This window comes from Emys orbicularis, chromosome 8 (genome assembly GCF_028017835.1).
Source record: "Emys orbicularis isolate rEmyOrb1 chromosome 8, rEmyOrb1.hap1, whole genome shotgun sequence".
Taxonomy (NCBI): Eukaryota; Metazoa; Chordata; order Testudines; family Emydidae; genus Emys; species Emys orbicularis.
The window spans coordinates 35663641-35684927 of NC_088690.1; the positions used below are offsets into that span (position 1 = coordinate 35663641).

The following is a 21287-nucleotide window of genomic DNA, read 5'->3' on the forward strand; positions in this document are numbered from 1 at the left end:
AGTTATCCCCGAGGTAAGAAGCAAGAATGAAGACAAAATGGAGAGGATGCAGCTGCCCTTTATGTTCCTTTTGCCATGTGGCTTGCTGTACTTCCTGTGCCCCAAACAAAAGTTTCACAGCACCGGGCATGGAAAAGCCTTGGGGTTCTGTTAGGGTTGCCAACTTTCTAATTGCACAAAACCTAACACCCTTGTCCCATCCCTTTCCTTGCCCCTTCCTGAGGCTCCGCCCACCCCTTCTCTGAGGCTCTGCCCCCGCTCACTACATCCCTGCCCCCCCCGTTGCTTGCTCTCCCCCACCCTGACTCACTCATTTTCACTGGGGTGGGGGTTGGGGTGCAGGAGGTGGTGAGCACATCAGCTGGGGATGCAGGCTCTGGGGTGGGGCTGGGGATGAGGGGTTTGGAGTCCAGGAGGGGGCTCTGAGCTGAGGCAGGGAGTTGGGGTGTGGGAGGTGGTACAGACTCTGGGCTGGGGAATGAGGGGTTTGGGGTGCAGGAGGGAGCTCCAGGCTGGAGGGTGGGGCCTGGGGTGCAGGAGGGGGCTCCAGGTTGGGACCGAGGGGTTTGGAGTGTGGGAGGGGGCTCCAGGCTGAGACAGGGGGTTGTGGTGTGGGAGGTGGTATGGGCTCTGGGCTGGGAGTGTGGGCTCTGGGATAGGGCCAGAAATGAGGGGATCAGGGTGCGGGAGGGGATCCTTGCTGGGGCGGGGGGTTGGGGGAGGAGGGAGGGCTCCGGCTGGGGGGGAGGGATCTGGGGTGGGGCCAGGGATGGAGGGAGTTTGGGTGTGGGCTCAGGGATGGGGGTTGGGGCGTGGGAGGGAGTTTGGGTGCGGAAGGGGGCTACAGGCTGGGGCACGGGAGGAGTTTTGGGGTGCGGGCTCTGGGCAGTGCTTACCACGGAGGGCTCCCCATGAGCTGCAACATATCCCTCGGCTCCTAGGCAGAGGCACTGCCAGGCGGCTCTGCGCACTGCCTCCCCCCGCAGATGCTGCCCCCCTTCTCCCCAGCTCCAATTGTCCACAGTTTTCAGCCAATGGGAGCTGGGAGCCGGCACTTGGGGCGGGGTCGTGGCAGAGCATGGAGCCCCCGTGGCCGTCCCTCCGCCTAGGACCTGAGGGACATGTTGCCACTTCCGGGGAACCGCATGGAGCCAGGTAGGGAGCCTGCCAGCCCCGCACCAACTGGACTTTTAATGGCTCAGTCAGCAGTGCTGACCGGAGCTGCTAGGGTCTCTTTTCAGCTGGGCGTTCCAGTTGAAAACCGGACACCCGCTGGCAAACCATAGGTTCTGTCCAGAGGCATGCCCTGCTGACTCATAAGGTGTAGTCCCTGGCTTTTTCAATGGGTTCATTGTACAACTGATGACCTTTGATGGGCCATTGAACAGGCTAGGCCAGTGGTTCTCAAACTTTTGTATTGGTGACCCCTTTCACATAGTAAGCCTCTGAGTGTGACCCCCCCAATAAATTAAAAACACTTAATATATTTAACACCGTTATAAATGCTGGATGCAAAACGGGGTTTGGGGTGGAGGCTGACAGCTCACAACCCCCCATGTAATAACCTCGTGACCCCCTGAAGGGTCCCGACCCCCAGTTTGAGAACCCTTGGGCTAAGCCGTGGTGATGCCAGTCTATCTGGGGGTGTCACCCAGAAACACAGCACAAGTTTTGAAATGCAGATATAACATACATATCTATAACTTACAATACAAAAGTTATACAAACATATAAACAAGATCATCATACTTGGCAAATCATAACATTTATCACTGACGCCTTACATGACATATCTGGCACAATTCATTGCAATTTTACAATATTGGTATTAATAATATAAAATGTCTCAATTCCATACAGTGTCACACCCACACCTAGCAGAGGCAGCTCAGTAGGGTGGGAATTAGGCATGCCTAGTCTAGCTCCCCCAGCCGCAAGGGAAAGCTGCTCCACAGGCCTTCTGCAACAACTATGGACAGGAATTCAAGACTGTTTATGCCTATACACACCGCCTGGCAATGGCCCCTACCATAGGCGCCAACTTTTCCCGTCGCCGGTGGGTGCTTGCGCCGCCCCTGCCCCAGGCTCTGCCCTGACTCCACCTCTGCCCCATCCCCATTCCAACCCCTTCCCCAAAGTCCCCGCCCCAACTCTGCCCTCTCCCTGCCCCTATTGGACCCCTCCCCAAATCCCCACCCTGGCCCCACCTCTTCCCCCGAGCGCACCGAGTTCCCCCTCCCTCCCAGTCCTTGCCCCTGCAAAACAGCTGTTTCATGGCACAAGTGCTGGGAGCCAGGGGGAAAAAGCAGGCATGCAGCATACTCAGGGAAGAGGCGAGCTGGGGCAGGGGGAGCTCTGCACCCACCAATTTTTCCCCATGGGTGCTCCAGACCCAGAGCACCCACGGAGTCGGCACCTATGGCCCCTACACAGTCTCCCACACATACTATTCCTTTTCCTGGCTCCATTAGCTGAGCCATTCATCAGCTTATTCGTGTCTTAATGAGGACTCTCTTAATCGTACTCATAGTCATAAGCCTGTCCTATATAAGGCACACTATACTCTCTCTTACTATTGTCAGCAAAGGGAACTTGTAAAAGAAGAAGAATATAAGCAGTGTGAGGACTGCCACACAGGACAATTACATTCATCCAGGGAGATCTAGGTCTTTTTGCCACTGTGTTCTGAATCTCGTTGAGATTTCCGGCAGCAGGAATAATCTTGGGGAAGAGAAGGGGCAGTAAATGGGGTAATCCAGACCCTGCTTAGAAATTTAATTGGCTAGTTAGACTTGCTGATGGTAGTAGGGAAAGAGTCATAATACAAGTGTTCCTTATCAGGGGAGGGACTCATTAACAAGGGACAAGCTAATGATCATATGGAAATTCCCAAAGGAATCCCTTATTAAGACAGGAATAAACCACTGAATTGTTCATTTGACAGTGTCAAGAATCCGCTAATGCTGAAGAATTAAAAGAAGAATTTAAAGGGACTTTTCCTCTTGGCCTAAAACAAACTATTAAAGTTCCCTTTATGACATTAATACCTGAAGTATTTTTGGCACAGAAAACAGAAGAAGGGAGATCACAGTCAGCTATTAAGTCACATTTCAACAATGGCTCCAGTTTTTCTGAAGATGAAGGAGAATATATTTTTGCTTCCAAAAGCATCATCATTAGTAAAGGCTTTACAAAAGGAAAGAACCTCAATTTTCTATTTTAAAAAATGAATAGTTTTAAAGATGTGGGTGCTAGATTGCCTTGAACTTGGCCTTTTTAGATGATTATAAATTATACAGGCTGAGATTAAGACTCCTGCATAGGAAAAAGTCTTAATGATATAAAGACTAGGCAGAGAAATGAGATGAGACACAGATCTCAGATTCTGTAGCAGGACAACTTTAGTTTAGAATAACCCAGGGTATCCCCTAAGTATTCCTTCCTCCTGCCTGGAGGTTTGGCAAGACCTACAGAAAGAAGAGAATTGTAAGTTTTCAGCTACAGGCCCTATTAGGTCAAATAGAGCAAAATACTATAAATAAAATCATGGATAAAGAAGTCAGGCTCAGAGGTATGCAAACTTCTAATGAGATTAGTTTTGCTCTATCTTCAGTTTTAAAGGCGGCATGCCAGCCAGAAAGATCAGTGTAGACTGGAAATGGTTGTATTAATGAGCAATCTGATTTGTCAGCTTCCAATAGCAAGTACTAGAAGAAATACAATTCTCCAGCATGTTAAAGCTTGAGTTGTTGATTTGGGGGTGGGGTGGGGGTGGTAATGGGGGGAACAAATTACAAATGCGTAATTCAGTTTTTAATAAAAAGCTAGTGCAAATTCATGTCCATTACTATTTAGAATGCTACTTAGCTCCCTCCCGATGCTCACGCACACACAGGATGTGAGCTAGATACATTGCATGTGTTCATTTGTGCTTTGTTAATTTTCCTTTTACAGGATGTGATCTCCCTTTCAGGAGTCTTGACAAAAGGGCCAAGAAAAATAAAATAGTTCTATCACAAGAGTATTAGCAAAGCGTGGGAAATCTCTTCCAAGGTTCCTGCTTATAGGAAAATCAAAAAATAACAGCTCTTGTTCAGTTTTCTTTGCTGGCCTATTACAGAGTAGAAGAATGATTTTCATATCCTAGAAAGAAAACCCTGTCCCTTATTGGCTGAAGACAGTCATATGACGAGTCAAGAAATTTCTATACTGTACTTCATCTGAGATCTGCAGTACTAGGGTCTAGAAAAGAGTGAAGGATATTGTGTATAAGAATTAGTGCATCTCAACTGGCTCCTGGGCAGTAAGCAATGGCCTTCCCTTATCTCATCCTGGAGCCAGGTAGTAAAGCCACTTTGTCAGTGATTCGCAAGGGATCCCTTATAAAACATGACACTATCAATGACTCCACATTATCAAGGGCTGACCAGTGTATCTCTAAGCAATACAGAAACAACTGTAAGTTTAAAGAATATCTACAGCATGCTCAACTCTGCTTTAGGAATTTGAGCAACAGAATATCCATTGCAGATTTCTACCCCTCCATTTGCTTAGCAATAGTTTACTTGTTCACTAATTCTGAGAAATTCCCGTTCCCCCCAAAATTGTTCTTGTACATGATCACCACCCTTCAGAACATAAACAGCAAACTGCCTGAAGTGCCAGAAATTCCCCTCTAGATGCAGGTTTGACAAGACAGATCGGGGGAAAGAAAGGATCTTTTGCCCTTATATAAAAATCTCAGCAGTCCGTACAGCTTTCACCACTTTTTCTGAGCTCTAGGTGTCTGATAAAGTGGCATAAGGCTCACCTTTTTCCACTACAACCTAGTTGTCTGGTGGGAATTTTGTAGGCTCTGTAGATAAATCAGATCCAATTGATGTTCAGGCCCAGTAACTTGGAAATTCAATTGTCCATAAAGGACATTAAATATAGTTGACATATTGGATGGATGTGTACTCTCAAAACTCACTTCTGTTGCCATATTACCCAAGCTAAGGATTCCAGACAGGTTCACTTTATACCTCAGTTTTGCTTCCATTGTGCCCCCGCGTTTCTCAGGTCTGACATTCAATGCTTTCCAGAAATACCTGTAAGATAAGGTCAGTTTGTCCTCTGTCAGCCTTTCAATTTCCTCATGGATCACTACTCTGTAGAGGTAGGGACAGGAAGAAATAAAGGTAGAGGCCACACAATATGGCTGGAGAGCCAATGTGTCTCTCTGCAGGCTGATGAAGTCCACTCTCCATCCTACTCTTCCCTCTAGATTTTAAAGTTATCAACATTTCTTCCATAATCCAGTGACAAGCTCACTGAAGAATACAGTATATCAGGCTGACAGGAAGCTGACTGCAGTGTTGATCTAGCCACATCGATCCCAGGATACTAGAGAGACAAGGTGGGTGAGGTAATATCTTTTATTGGACCAACTTCTGTTGGTGAGAGAGACAAGCATTCGAGCTAACAGAGCTCTAAGGAAGTGGACTATTACCTGTGTTCTGACTCAGAGCTCCACAGAGGTGCATTCAAGAAGGTCAGTGGTAAATTGTGTCCTACTCTATTTATTTACAGTTTAGTAAATAAAAGCTACATAGTGGGCCTGGATGGCTCATCCCAAGTCTCAAGAACAACTCAGTCCTGACCAGTCTCTGCCCAGTGGTCTAGAGCCAAAAGCAGTGCTCCACAAAACAAACAAGTACTGCATAGCTCCAGATCGCTACGAGTTGGGGCACACAAGCATTGCAGCATCAGCTGCTCATGTCAGCCTCTGGCTCTCCACAGGCACTGCCACAACCTACTCCACTGCCTCAACCTTGTGCTCCAGGTGAAGCATTTCTTGCTGAGTAAGAACCAAGAGTGGAGTGCTGATCCAGAAAGGGAGAAAAGGACTTAGAAATGGGGAGTCAGGCCTTTTATTGGGCTCCCAAGGCTTTTCACAATCTTGCACAAGCTGTTGCATCATGGAGTTTTGCCAGGAACCATGGCACTGTAAGTGCAACAATGTGTGGATGCAGGGCATTCAGGGACTTCTACCATCAGTTTGATGGTCCTGGTTCAACTTCGGTTGAACAGATGTTCAGATTACAACTGGGCACCCTTGCTGTAGGCTCAGCAAAGAGATGGGGGTGGATGGAGGCCTGGAGATAGAGGTCGGTTCATGCCAGGGTGAGATACATTTGCAATGCAGAGTGGGGGAACCTGCATGGCTTCTGCCTTGTGCTACACATGTTCTGCGGATAAGCAGATGACTCAGTCTCCAAGGCCGTCAACAATCCACTACTTCACACATTCAACAAACGAACATTAAACTTCCAAAAGTCAATTGTTCTGAGAAAGGAGGCACTAGTTGCTGACCGCATGCCTGCACAGAAGGCTGCATCTGACAAACGGATTAAATTAAACTGTAATCGCCCTAATTAGATAATACCATCACATTGGAAGGTGGAGTGAATTTGCTTTTCAGTTCCCTTGCCTAGGCTGTGCATGTGACCTACTTCTGCTGTGTGTGAAGGGTGGGATTTGTGAGAACAAACATGAAATGTTTTTGTGGAGCATTTCAATACACACCCGGGATTGGCAAACTCAAACTGATAGCACCTATAGTTTGAATACAGGTTCCTAGCCCCACTACAGTCAGCATCTTATCATTAAGGATTTCTGAACCATCCTTTATTGGTTGTTAGTAAATGAGATATTCCACTTAAAGTAAATATCAGACTATAATAATAAGTGCATATAATGTAAATGCATATTTGAAGATAGCCCTTGTGCTATTCTTATCAGGGATGGCGTAAAGCTCTCTATGATGTGTGTGTATATACATGTTCACACAATACATGCATGAGTTTGGGGTGGCCGCATGACTTATAAATTACAAAACCACAAGTGAGTCATGCTGGTCACCCTGAGTCCCAGTAAAACCTTTAAACCATTCCACCCCATCATGTATTCCGGACATGCCACAATTTTAACAGAGAAGCTATTTTTAAAATAAAATAAATAAAAATAAATAATAATAATAATAAATAAAAATACTGGGACACTTTTATTCCTTCAGTTTGCAAAAGGAAATTTCCGTAAGTGTCATGAGTCCAATCAATTTAGAAGAGAGCCCTCCAGCAAATCTAGGGAAGACAAGAGTTCACATCCCTGCTGTTTTTAAGATAAGCACAAGCAGGAAAAAAATTAGAAAAAATAAAGTGTGTGTTGCACAATCTCATGCTAGTACTGTAGTTAATACACCCCTCTGTGTGGTAGTGGAACAAAGGCGGCCAGTGTTCTACAGTCTCAGAGACAATGCCACTTTTTTATAGCTTCCATACAATTAGTTACTATATGTCTTGTCTTGCAGGCATAGAGGTCAGGACCCCTGCCCCCTCCTAGCCCCATATGGACCCACATTTTAATAAGTGCTTGCACATTTTGCTGAGCTAAGCTGTATACATAAAGGTATGTACACATGCCAATTCCCTATGTACCGTGCTCACTGGGGCTAGGGCTTCCAACGGAGTTTAAGGGAGTTAGGTGCCCCAGCAACTCCTTTTAAATTCCTTTGAGAATCCCAGCCAGCCTGGAGGTTTTGCAGCACAGGTGATATGAGCACACAGAAATTTGTCCTTTTTTGCCCCTACATCAAACCAAGTACATCTTATATTAACATTATATGGGAGACATGAAGGTTAAGGGTAGAGAACTTATAGACAAAGGCTATTTTCACTTTCACAAAAAAGACCTGTAACAACTTAATAACAAGCCTAGCTAGGAGCCATTTTCCCTGTGTCTGTGCCTGGGCAGATGCCTCAGTGCAGCATGACCCTACATCATCCAAAAGGAACCTCCCTTCTTCTGAAGCAATTCATTTTAGACATGCAAGTATGAGCAGAAAATCTTTCGAGTTTTAAAAATTTCTCTGAATACTAGGAATGTGTTCTCTTCTAACCCCGAGGAGCTGGGCTTTAGACACTATTTGTTCATTTCTGTAAAACAAAGGGCATCAAGGGAGTATGGGCTTCAACTCGGATCTGTTCTGATCAATTTTCAGAAAGAGCAAATTATAATCCATTCCTCTCCCTGGAGTCACAGCAGGTCAGTAAGGTACTGTCTAACACTATAGGTAAATATTTAAAAATCAAAATGTCTACGTATCATAGATCACTGCCCCAAAGGGTTTACCATCTAAATGGACAACGTACAGATGGAGGATGGGATGTAACACAAAGCAAGTGATAGAGCGGTGATGTATCTTGTTGGTTTCATAAGTTTCTTGAATATTGTATCATTCATTTTGTCTTTTTCAGTTTTGAAGGGGTTTATGTATTTTGTGACCACTTCCCTTGGGGTGGGCTGGAGTGCTTCTTAAGCCTTGAAGAAGCAGGTAAAGAGAGACTTAAAGGAGGAGGGGGTGGAGTTGTGGTGGGCTGGATTAGAGAGGGCATTACAGGGATATGAAGCCAGGTGGAAGTAAACATGGAGACGAGAGAGAGAAGGAAATGAAGGGAGTGGAAGAAAGGGGAAGGGGGAGCAGAGAAGCTCACGGGCCCTATATTGTGCACATTGTTGCTGATATAACAATGTGAAGAGATCATTGATACGAGTAAAGAGAAGGAGGAAAGGGCCAAGGAAACCTCCTTCTAAAGACGGAAGTTTAAGAATCAAAGAGCAATCAGAGTACCGGGGGAGGGATAGCTCAGTGATTTGAGCATTGGCCTGCTAAACCCAGGGTTGTGAGTTCAATCCTTGAGGGGGTCACTTAGGGATCTGGGGCAAAATCAGTACCTGGTCCTGCTAGTGAAGGCAGGGGGCTGGACTCGATGACTTTTCAAGGTCCCTTCCAGTTCTAGGAGATAGAATATCTCCATTACTACTGAATCCACTGCACGTCACAACAAGAACAAACTTAGCACCACAAACTGATTCCTCCTGCAGTGTGTACCCGGAGAGTTGGGCAATATAGAGGCTCCGTACATGGACGGGGCACATACTTGTAAAACAAGTCCAAAGCATACTTGATGCACACATAGTGTATCTGTTCTTTGCTTATGGCCAAAGCCTGATTTTACACAAGAATGGTTCCATTCAGGCCAGTTGCGTTGTGTGTGAGGAAAGCAAGCAGGATTTGCCCACGCTATTTAACACTGTTGACCTTTGATGCCTTTGAATGGCGAGGGCTGTTCCTCTCTCTTTTAGAGTCGCAAACATTAAGATTTTTTCCAGATTCCTTTGTATCACCGTCATAGAAATGGACTCCCAAAGCAACATTTGCACCTAGAAATGAACTTTTGTACAGACAAGTTGACCTCTACAGCCTCCTCCTGGGAGTTGTACTGATACCACCCACTTTGGTTTTGTTGTTTTCATTTTTGTATAAGTAGCAGCATATCATTAATAGACAACACTCAAAAAGCTTTTGCAATTGAACCCTGAATTGGTTTGCTCGTTTCCCTACCACACTCGGAGCGCTTTACAGAGCATGTGAAGTCAGCATTCAGATTGACTCAATTAGGCCCTTGCCAGAGTACAGAAACTAAAGAATTCATGAATTTGCAAGAAAAAGCCAGGATTTAACTAGTAACAATAAAAGCCTGGAAAAGTCACCAACTTACCTCACGTACGAAGAGGCATGGAGAGCATTGCCCTGCTAGAGGAAATTAAAAGGTTTCTGAAGGGATGTTCAGCATGGCTGGAAAGGAATGCATCTCTTAGGAGCAGTTAACGCTTGCAAAATAACACAGCTCAGTTGTAAGGAGATTGTTTTAATCCCCAGCTTGATGTGGAACAACTCAGTCAGAGTGTAAGCGCCGTTGCATGAAAAACAAACATATGATGTACACTGTGCACATACTATGGAGCCTGCACCAGAAAGTTGATCCTTCCTTGGGAATTGTCTTGTGACCTAAACAAATGCTACATTTGAAACAAGGGCTTCAGGACTACAGCACCAGTAGCATTAGGGACCCCTGCAAAACAGAGTAGTCATGACTAATTAGGTCAGGAAGTTATGGAAATCAGCACTCTACCACAGCTCCAGCAGGACTGGGTAAGTGTAGTATAACTAGACAGAATGTAATTACCATGCAAATCAGGCACATGGAAAACAGCTTGCCAAAGGGCTTGCCCACAGGTTAGCAACACTTTGACTGACCCCAAGCCCTATTGCACTTGGCAAGCTTATGGTAATATCATAAAGGCAGTTCAGTCATTATGATAAGCTCTTAATTGCGTTGAATATTGTCTAAATGTGAGTTCCCTATATTATGAGATTTGCATTAAAACCTAAAGAAATTATATATAAAATTAGCATCTTCAGTTAAAAACAAAGCCAAAATCTTCTCTGCAAGGTTTGTAAGAGGGGCAGCGTCTCAATTTATTCAGGGTGGTGACCCCTTATTTGAAGTCAATATTTGTCACAATCCCTCACCCCATTATATTTACAGAACAAGTAAAATGTATCCATGCTAACAATGGGTGTGCGTGTCTTGAGACGTTGACAGAATATTGGAGCTCGAAGGGTGAGGGTGAGCAGATAGTGAGAATTTGTTTGCACCTCATAATCCCCATTTCTTGTGTGACCCCCTTTGGGGTCATGACCCACTCAAGAAACACTGGTCTAGGAGACTGGGAGTCAGAAGGACTGGGCTCTATTTCTGACTTTGCCACTAGCTTGCTGCGTGACCTTTACCTCTGTGCATCTATTTCCCCTCCCACCCTCTATCTTGCCTGTTTAGATAATAAGCTTAGGGCAAGGACTTTCTAGCACAACTGAGCTCCCATCTCAGTTGGGCTTCCTAAACACTACTGTTACACAAACAGCAGGTGATATAATAATGGCAAATTCTATTTTTTAAACCAGATGAAACCTAGCATACAAGATTTTTTCTAAATTACACAAAAGGGGGGGAAGATTTTCAAGTAACTTAAAAAAAAGGTGAACCAGTTTGTTGTATTTTCATAAATACAGGGAAATGTGAACAGAAGTTAGTCCAAATACTTTAAAAACAAATTTAAATGACAATTTTATTTTTAAAAAGCAATGAATTTACACCAATAACTGTAAATAATGCAGTTTTATATTACAGCTTTGTGCTAGAATAGCCTTGCAAAATGGTCACAAAAATCTTTCCCACAAGATTGAGCAGTCATACCGACAAACTCACCCTGCATTCTTTACACTGGCTACCTAGAAAGTGGCAGATTTCATTAAAAAAACATTTCTTGGCAAGAAAGGACCTGAGTTCTCAAATATTCATAAGTCTCCAGCTGCTGATTAGCTGGACTCTGACATTGGCCTCCTTTTGGGAGGCTCTACCATTGCATGGGGGTTAGCAGGTGATTGAACCTTTGTTGTAGTAGCGTCTAACGTGTACAACTTACTCCCACTGGATATGTGCTGCAGGGTTACCAGGAGCATGAGTCAGTGCAGAATTTGGGTGGACTCTTCACTTTCTGGCAATATGGAGGATATAGAGAAATAGTTCTCCATATTTTGTCAGGAAGAAATATAAGTAATGCACTTGGAGTGGAAACTGTACCTAGCATTCATCAGTTATGCTGTGGGAGCCCAATACATTTCATAGACACCATGCACTTTTTTGGGGGGGAGGAGGAGGGGGAACTAGGCAGCCCTGCATTGTGGCTAGCTAACTAGAGGAGGGAATAGGAATGGCTTTCCTTTGTTTATTGCTGGACAAGGTTACAGTTCAGGATTTAGTACATTAGTGAGCACACACAACTTACATGAATCTGTTCTCTTGTACACAGAGTCAGCCACATTCTCACACACTGAAAGACCCTAATTTTCTCCCCATTTGAAACACCATCTGAAGTAGCTTTGGCCAATAGGGTAAGTGGAACACAGATCAAGGGATCTCTCTTTCAGGAGGGGACTGGCCTTGTCCAGTCAGTTTTTCAATACGTCTAAGAGGTTCACCATTTTCAGCTATCTGCTGTGCATCTGTTAGTGAAACTGTACTTCTTTCCTGCACCATCAGTTCTATACTCTCCCCTACTCCCAAATCCATCTGTCCCCAGGCCCTGTTCCAATCTCTCCTCGTCTCTAGGACTCCCCCTTTCACACCTCATGGAAGTTCCTCTGTGTTGCTTCCCCATTAGTCAACGTTTCCTAACAGCAGCAGTGGGCCTAGCAAGCACAGGGACCTTTGGCCTCTGACTTTTGCATGGCTGACAGTGTGAATCTGCACTGGTGGTGGGCTGGTTGATTAGCTATAGAATGGGTCTCCTTAGGTTTTTGAGGCTGGGGGAAGCGGGGTTTCCCTACAATCAATTCCTAATAGGTTGATTGCGGAGTTCTCACAGAAGCTACTGTGCAGTATAGTGTGCTCTCCCATGGTACAGCAACTGCCTGAGTGAGCAGCAGCCAGGCTAGTCTCAGAGAGGGCTGAAGTTATTTTAGACAAGGAGAGCGGGCATTCATTTTTTTAAGCCATGCGGTCCCCACACATTCCCTCCATATAGACTCCTAACCACCATTCTGTATAACAGCCCACTGTACAGAGCTAGCCTGAGGGTTTGGGGATAGAGCTGATTCTTTGGAACCTCCCCCAAATGTCATGCCTCATTTTATGTGAGATGTGGGTGTGGATATTTAGGACCCCACTAAGCTTCCTGCTGCAGAAATGAATGTCAGCTGCTTATTTCTTCCAGCCCTCCTGACCAGTGTTTTACATTTCCATAGCTCTTGCCTAAGGGGAGTGCTAGAAACTTCAGCTATGATGTTTTTAAAGGATTCTTTTTCACAAGGTCTAAAACCTCACTCAATGCTAGAAAGGAACACAAAATACCTTTGGTTCGGTGACCATTTGTTTTATGGTAGATACTACACCAAGCTGGCTGAGGATATTTTAAGGTTGCAGATGTGGCAATGTCTGGAAAGTATTTATATCTAGATGTGTCTGAAAGTTAGAAATTATACGTTTTCACTGAAAAATGGCCTTTTCTAAAAAAAAAAAAACCTGAAAGCTATTGACATTGTCAAAAATTGTTTCTCCATACAAGTTGTGCTTTTGAATAAAAGACCGATATTTTTGATAATGTTTGCTGTAATCGTAACATTTTTAAAATTTTAAAAATGACCCATTTAATTTAACCTTTTAAAACTGAGTGCAAATTGTTCTCTTTTAAGTGAAAACAGTTTAATTTTTTGACCAACTCTACATCAGCAAAAGGATTTGAAACCAAAAACTATGCCAGATTCAAAGTAACAGGTCATAAGTGAACACTAAACCCTAGTAAATATATATTAATGCTGCAACATGAAAGTCTGATGGAAGCAATCTAGAGAGACTTGGAGATAATCATTTATGCCTTCCTGAGGTGGTGTGTAGCAGAGCCCAGATTTCATGTGTTCAAAAAGAATGGAAGTGTGTGCCGGCAGCATGACATTGGAATTGGGGGTATAAAGAATGGTGTGATATAATCGACTAAAGATAAAGCTTCAGGGAATAAAAAAGGCAGAAGAGTTAGGAGACCCACCTGGTACACTATTACACAGTTATGTACATTATGGTGATTTTACACCTCAGAAGCACCTGGTATGGACTATTACCAGAGATGGTCTATTAGACTAGACTGACCACTGATTGTAATTGCCAAACTGGTACTACAAGTTTATGAAAAATAGTTTCTATTAGCATTTCAAAAGTCATTAAGACAGTTTACTAATCTATGTAAAACATTCCCAAAGCAAAAAAAAAAAAAAAAAAAAAAAAAAATCAGATGGGGCAGAGGAAAGATTTAATGATTAAATTTAAATTTAAACACTCTAGTTTGTCTACTGGAGATTTTTTAAGTTTTATTATCACCATCCTCTCACTAGCTCTATGCCATGTCCACCACTTTGCACTTAGTCTTTTCAAGAATACCTACTATTTTTGCCCACAGATCAAGCTTATTTCTTCTTTCTTGAAGTGGAACCTCTTCTCACATCTCAAGAAATCTTCAACCTCTTCCTAATTTGTCATTTTTGACCTGCCTACTGCTGCCAGAATCAGACCGAATTTGCTACTAGCCAGGTTCTCATATAAATTGCTCTACTGCCTTTTAAGCCATGTGCTCAAATGAAAGAAATAATTCTGGACATCTCAGAACTGCCCAGAGGTGTCAGTTTTGCAAATGCTTCCCTGGGAAATTGGAAGTTCAGCTTTGTGAATCTAACATTTCTGTTCCAGAAACTAAGTTCAGGGTATAGCCACTGACTGCAGCGTCAGGGTTTTTGTTTGTTTTATTTTCAGAAAGGGAAGTTTGATGAGACCTTTAGTTTCTTAAAGCAGGAACAAAAATGACTCCTTTTTCAAACTGAAACATGAAAGTATTTCAGTACAGGTGTATTAATACTAAACCCTAGCAAAGACCAAGAGTCTGTATTTTAATAATTTAGAAGAAAGCAAGATAGTACAGAAACCATGGAGTCAGCAAAATGTTAACAAGTTAATATATTTTTTAAGCAAATATAGCAGTGTACATATAAAACATTTAATACAAAGTGAAAAACCATTCGATGCACCTACTAATGCTGATTTTTTTTTGGTTATTTTCACCATATCTCAAAACTATACTCTTCATTTCAGTTACATTAGGCAAGAAGTGAAACTGACCTATAGCAAGGGAAAGCACTGGCTATTTTGTAACTGGGAACAACAGCACCACTGCAACAGGTACTCACCCAAAGGTCATCTGAACTAGCTAGGTTGTGTGTATTTGATTCACTCACTAAGTTATACTACCTGTAACTGGATATGAAGTCATTTCTGGTTTTCACTACTACAGCTCAGTAAGTGCATCTTTCTGTACAAATAACATTAAAGTGACAACATTGAAAACTGGCAACAGATGAACATATTGGCATAAAATATACATATATAATACACAATTATAGGCCACGTTGGCCAGTATGTAATCTATTCAGGAGCAAAGCTTTAATTGCAAAGACTGGAAAACTGAACAGAAGCTTTTACAGAGCAAAGCACAAGCTTTGGTTTATGTTTAAACAGTTGAGCATCAAACTCTCCATCTTTAGTACAAATTTATATTGAAAAATGGCTCCTTCCATTGCTGTACGCAAGAGCAATCATTTCTTGCTATAAATAATTCATTTCACCCAGGGAATTGAAGCTCAGGGTCTTACCAAGTGCACCTTCTATAGCTCCATCTACATTGGGAATGCATTTAAATAGACCTTTATGAAAATGTACTGAATTAAAAAAATTCAACTTCATTTTTCCTTCAGTTTCCTCCCCCACTTTTAAAATGCTGTGTTGTGTGTATATATATTTCCAGTATGGCACAAAAGTGGGATCCTCAATGGAGGGAGGGAAAAAAAATCTATATTGACAAGATCAGTAAACTGTACTAACGTTCCAAGAAGTATCTGCTGCCCTATACAAAATGAGCTTCCCTGTGTTCTAATTCTTGCATACGTTTTGGTCTTAGTCTCTTATAGGTGGGCTTCAGGTCTACGGGATGAAGGTCCTCTGAGCTCATTTTTTGTTGATTTGCATGCTGTCCAGGAGCACCTGATACAAGTGCAGAGTTCCTGATCAGTTTCACAGTGTTATCTTGGGCAAGAACAGAGCTAGCACTGGCTGCCGCACAAGCATTAGGAACAGAACCCTCCTCATTTTGCTTAGCTTTGTTATTAGAAGGTGGTTTATAAAAAGTTCCTGGTGGTGGCTGCAAAGTTCTTGGTGGTCTGAAAGCAGCAAGAGGATTAGAATCTGGACCATTCCCTTCTGTTGTCATCCTCACAGATCTGACAGGTACAGTGTATGGCTTATTGGGAAGTATGGCATTCACTGAATTGTTACCAACACTGTAGGATGAAGATAAGGCAGATGCACTCCCACTCTCATGTGCTCGGTTCTCCTGGGGTACATTGGTCATAATCATTGCTGTCCTTGGAGTCATATCATACTGTTTATACTGCTTGTCCCAAGTTTTCCTCAGAGTCTGTGTGTCGTAACAAGAAAGTCTGCAACAGGCATTAACAGCAGGAAGTGCCTTAGTCTCTGAAACCTCTTCAATGGTAGGACTCCTGCCAAGCTTTTCTGGACTTAAAATTGCTACATTTCCTGAGTTTCTCTCATTCAAAACACACGGAGGAAGCATTCGATCTACAGGTAAACTCACAGGACGAATTACTGGTTTTGTCCTTGGAGATCGTAACTGGACTTTGGTTATATGGCGACTAGGTTTTATAGGTAGCAAATTACTGACTTTACAACCATCTTCAGCTAGAGAGAGAGACAGTTCATTGTCTTTGTCTGAAACTGGAGTCACAGTATTGCCTAGAGGGAACACAAATGAGTTTTACTTTGTCATTTTCACTAGATAACACTTCACAGATTCAGTGCAACTTTGACCATTTGGGCTTATTAATATACCCAACTGCATATGACAGCTGAAGAAAAGGAAATAAGTTTATTTCGAATTTTGTGACCTCAAAATTGAGGCAACAAGTCACTATAGAACCCATTAGTGCCGCTAAGGAATTAGACTGCAATTCCACAAGTGTTTTTTAAACCAATCCCAACACACTGTTACCAAGCCCCTCACCACCAAAACAACAGTTGAAATAGCATTTCCTAGAAGTTGTATGTTTCCCCTTCTCCAGTCCATTGGACTCAAAGAACAAGAATTTGATGGAATCAAGTATGAAGTGTCATGGAAACTATACATGCATTTTAAAAAGAGACTGAGGTGGTTGTGCAGTTCCCAGTACTCACCAACGTGCGCACAAGGCAGACCTGCAAAAAATGTTCTTTGGAAAATGGTTATGTAATTAAAGTAGCTAACCTGGCGCTTTTGGAGTAAGAATATTAATATCCAGAACTGTGGTAGCTGGGGGTTCTGATGGAGAATTCCTCTTACCAAAGTCCTCCTGTTTAGTTCCAGTGAGTGGCAGTGAGATACGTTCTAGGGAAGAATAGAAAAGCAGCTGTCAAACGCATCTTTGCTGCTGGGCCCCATCCCCTTTGCTGAAATCACCGATATAAATACAACAATCCAAAGACTGTGCAACAGCCTATTAAAATTTAGCCTAACATACTAAAGAATTGTTGCTTTTTTTTTTTTTTTTTTTTTTTTTAATTTTTTTAAATTTAAACACACACACCAGGTATATGGCTCCATGAATGCAGGCTGCTTCAGGGCCACCTGAAGCATTTAGTCCTTCTTTCCTCTAACAAACACGAAGGGTACATCAGAACAGTGAATGTTAAGTAGCTTTGGGAGTTTAGCAGACTTTCCCCTTGTTTGCACTTAATTCATCTTCACAGAGTAAAAAGATGTATTTCATCCTAATGTATTTATGATTGGTATTTGGTCACATGGCAATATACTGCCCCAAGATTCACGAAGAGCCACTAACCAGTCACGGATGCATCTGATCTCTCTCTTGTGTTCTTGCTGTCATCTAGTTGCTCAAATGATGAAGCAGTTTCTGAAGCTTTACTCTCACTTGGAATTAGCAGGATGCCCTGTCAATAGAAATCAGATCAGAAGTGAATGAAAATTTAAGAAAAATATATCTCAGACTAAAATGTTAAAAGATTTCAGAGTGATGTATGCAACATTCAAAAATGCAGCTCAATTCCACACCCTTCAACCTGATACCGATTCTAGTTTCACAACAGTTACTCACTTCCTTTACAGCAATAAATGACTTCCTTTGCTGCTGTGGCTCGCTCTCTCCTGTTGATGAAGCAGTTTTAAATGGAGCAGCATTTTCTTCAGACTGAACTGCAGTTGAGAGTGGCTGCAGCGAAACATCAAAGATCTTTTCATAGTAAGTTATGAGCAGCTCTACCACCCGAGCTTGATATGGATAGTCCACAAGTGAAGAGAGCGAAACCGCGGCATCTGTCTGTCGTGGCCTGATTAGAGTTGGGCCAAATATTATGCCAAGATTGCTAGCTGACATTTTATTTTCATCAGATTGTTCAGTCACTCTGTATAAAAGAAAATGTGTCAGGTTATACAGGGTTTTTACTTCTTTGGAAAGAATACTACAGATATTCTATTTTTCAACAACTATGCTGAAAAGAACTACAAAGCCCACACATGGGCTGGGTGCTCTCTCTTACCTACAGCCAGGAAGGCAGTATTCAGCATAGAAGTACATTTCCAATTCAGCTTATGAAAAGTACATTAGAAGTGACTTGTGCTAGATACCATTAATCAGGATGTGGGAGACGACATCCAACACATATTATTATTATATTTTTTATAAGATTTGTTTTAGCTTTGCAGTTCACCTTTAATATGTCAGTGTCATTCTGGTCACACCGCACTGTACGCTCCTATTGATGAATAAATACATTAAACTTAACGGTGGACTTAAGTGTATATGTAACTTCTTAAAAATGTTTTCAAGGCCAAACTTTTCAGCAGTGGGTGCCTAAATAAGTTTGACCTGATTCTCAAGGGTACTGAGTACCCTTGGCTCCTATTTATTTCAGTGATATTTGTGGGTGCTCAGCAGCTCTGATAAATCAGTCGATAAGTCTGACTTTCTCTTGGTTATCATGAAGCTGTGGCCAGAGAGCTCTACGCACAACTGTCATCTAACAGCATGCACCAGTTTAACAACCAGCCCTACCATGTAACCTAACTTTATGATATCAGCCTTACCATAGGAGCCTTGACCTGATGCTGAGGATGGGAAAGCAAAGTTGGAAAACAGTTGTTAAAATGTACAAGGTAGTTCTGCAAAGTTTTTTTTTGTTTTGTTTTGTTTTTTAATATGCATTTAAAAAAAATAATAGATCTTGATTCACCCACTGTATCCAATCCACGTTCCCATGTAGTGAAGTGGTAGCTTCAGGGAGTCAGTTGTGGCTCCATGATTCAGAGCCACCTGACCCCTGTGCTCATAGAGAATTGGTGTAGCGGAGCTCTGCTCCACCATGCCCCCTCCTCAGAATGCATTATATGCTGGGGGTGGGAAGAGACAATGGAGTAACCTCCAACTGCTATATACAGGCAAAGAGTTTCCCTGCACAGGGAGAATTCTCCCCTGACCATCTCCAGCTGCTCTAAGGCTTACAGGATGCAAAGTGGCTCCTAGTCATTTAAAATTATATAAATTTTGCAACTCTGCAGCATCACTTGATGTTAACCTGACCCTCCTTTCCTCTCCCCCACACTCCCCACAGTTCACCTCCATGCTCTAGTTGGATTCTGTGGTAGCTAGGACCTTGCAGAACAGTGTAGAATGACAGAACAGGAGGTGGTTGGTCATAGCTCCAGGGAACCAAAAAATGAAGATGCGTAGGTTTAGTGTTCCCGATATGTTGAATGCCCAAACAACAGTATTGTTAAGGAAACAGCTTTCAGCATATCAGGTTAGGAAAAGAAAAAACCCATTGTCGTCTGACAACAGGGATGGGACAACCAAATGCTGGTCTCAATAAACAAAATATAAATTTATGTCTTGCCTGCTGGTCAAGACACCAACCTGCCTCTGAAGCGCCTGAATGTAATGACTGACTGGCCCATCCAAATGCAGACCTGCCTCTTTCCAGAGAAACACTAGCAATTCAGAAGAAATGGAAGATTTATCTTTTTTGCCGGCCACTTTGCCAAAATTTCTTCTCTGGCAACAGCAAACGGCTACATACATAAACCCTCTGTTTGAGGTGCAGCATGGGGTACAATTGCTATTTCTGAGAGAAAAAAAAATCAGGAGGCTGGTTCTCATTTTCAGGCAATACATCCAGAAAGTCTACATTCAGGTCAGAGCAGTGGTTTATCCTTAAGGAACACAAACTAATTTTGAAAATGAATGGAGCTACATGCACAAATGAAACCCTGTAATATTTACGACAGACATCCAAAACTGTGGGCATATTACCTTAAATTTTTTTTTTCTTAGCCTGCAGTATATAACACTGCTTATTTTTCAAAACAACATTTGCAGGTTACCTTTAAGGTCTGTCTCTCACCTATGAAGATGTCCTACAAGGTATTGAAGAGTGTTATAGTTTGGTATTGGCAGCTGTTTGAGGAGATCTTTCATTTTGATGATTATTCTGTTCAGTTCAATACAAACTGATTGTCTTTTCTTTGATCTGGGGCTAGTCTGTTTCATGTCCAGTTCCTCATTAACATTCTGACTCTCTTTCGCAAGTCCAATGAATTCGTTGTAAAGCCGAAACAAAATCAAAGGTTCTGGGAGCTAAGGGAATAAGAATATGTTAGAAATATATTCATGTCTACATTTTACCTTGTCTATTTCCTTCCTGTCTACTACCAACTGCTGTCTAGTCTAGAGCCTTTCCTTTCCTGGAAGGGATTTTTAATCACTGCTCTTAGAATTCACACCACAAATTAGCAAAGAGAGGCCTGGATTAAAAAACAAACATTCCTCTCAAAATACCACGGCATTGTGCTAGTAAATAACAGCCGCAAATAATGAATGTTCATGGTAAAGAGGCACATATTACATCAACAGTGACTGTTACGGAGTAGCATATTATTGTAATATTGCACATGCGTGCAGAGACACACACACACACACACACACACGTGTGTATATAAACACTGACATAGCATGACCATGACAGAATCAAAGGCACTGAAGTAGTATATGTTATATTATCCCAAATATTGCTGCTAAATTTGGTCCATAATTGTTACAAAAACAATTTTAACACAGCTTTCTAACATTTCTATTGTTTTTGTTCTTTTTAAAATTCCAATGAAAATGTTCTCCAATTAAATATTCCCTTGCTGTGCATTGCAGTAGTTCATGAGAATCTGGAGAGTCTCAAAAGGACAGCAGCATAAAAAAGATTAAGTGACTTGGACTATTTTCATTGCCCACGCTCAGATAACACAAAATAGCAAAATTAAACAGATCTTTTAAAAATTAGTTTTAATCATCATCAGGGTTAATAATAGGATTTAACTCAGGGTCTCTAAACAATGTTATAGCACTTTCTTTGAACTCTCACTAACATGGGGGGGTACTGGAAGTCTCAAGTACCATCAGTACCTTTAAGAATGTACTGCTCTAAGGGTACGTCTTCACTTACATCCGGGTCCGGATGTAAGCAATCGATTTTCTGAGTTCGATTTATCGCGTCTGGTTAAGACGCGATAAATCGATCCCGGATCGATCCCGGAAGTGCCCCGGATCGATCCCGGAAGTGCTCGTCTTCGACGCTGGTACTCCAGCTCGGCGAGCGGAGTACGCAGCATCGACGGGGGAGCCTTCCTGCCGCGTCTGGACCGCGGTAACGTCGGACTAAGGTACTTCGAATTCAGCTACGTTA

The 21287-nt window shown here is 42.6% G+C and overlaps 1 protein-coding gene across 1 annotated transcript in view; it reads right to left on the bottom strand.

The window, feature by feature from the left end:
• Positions 1 to 15390: 15390 nt before the first annotated feature.
• Positions 15391 to 21287, bottom strand: part of ARHGAP29 (Rho GTPase activating protein 29) — an 82105-nt gene continuing 76208 nt past the window's right edge. The window contains exons 19-23 of the mRNA XM_065409090.1: positions 19956 to 20188; positions 17654 to 17960; positions 17381 to 17489; positions 16807 to 16926; positions 15391 to 16298 (exon numbers count right to left, since the gene is read on the bottom strand). Coding sequence (XP_065265162.1) covers positions 15391 to 16298; positions 16807 to 16926; positions 17381 to 17489; positions 17654 to 17960; positions 19956 to 20188 — 1677 coding nt within the window. The remainder of the gene's footprint in view (positions 16299 to 16806; positions 16927 to 17380; positions 17490 to 17653; positions 17961 to 19955; positions 20189 to 21287) is intronic.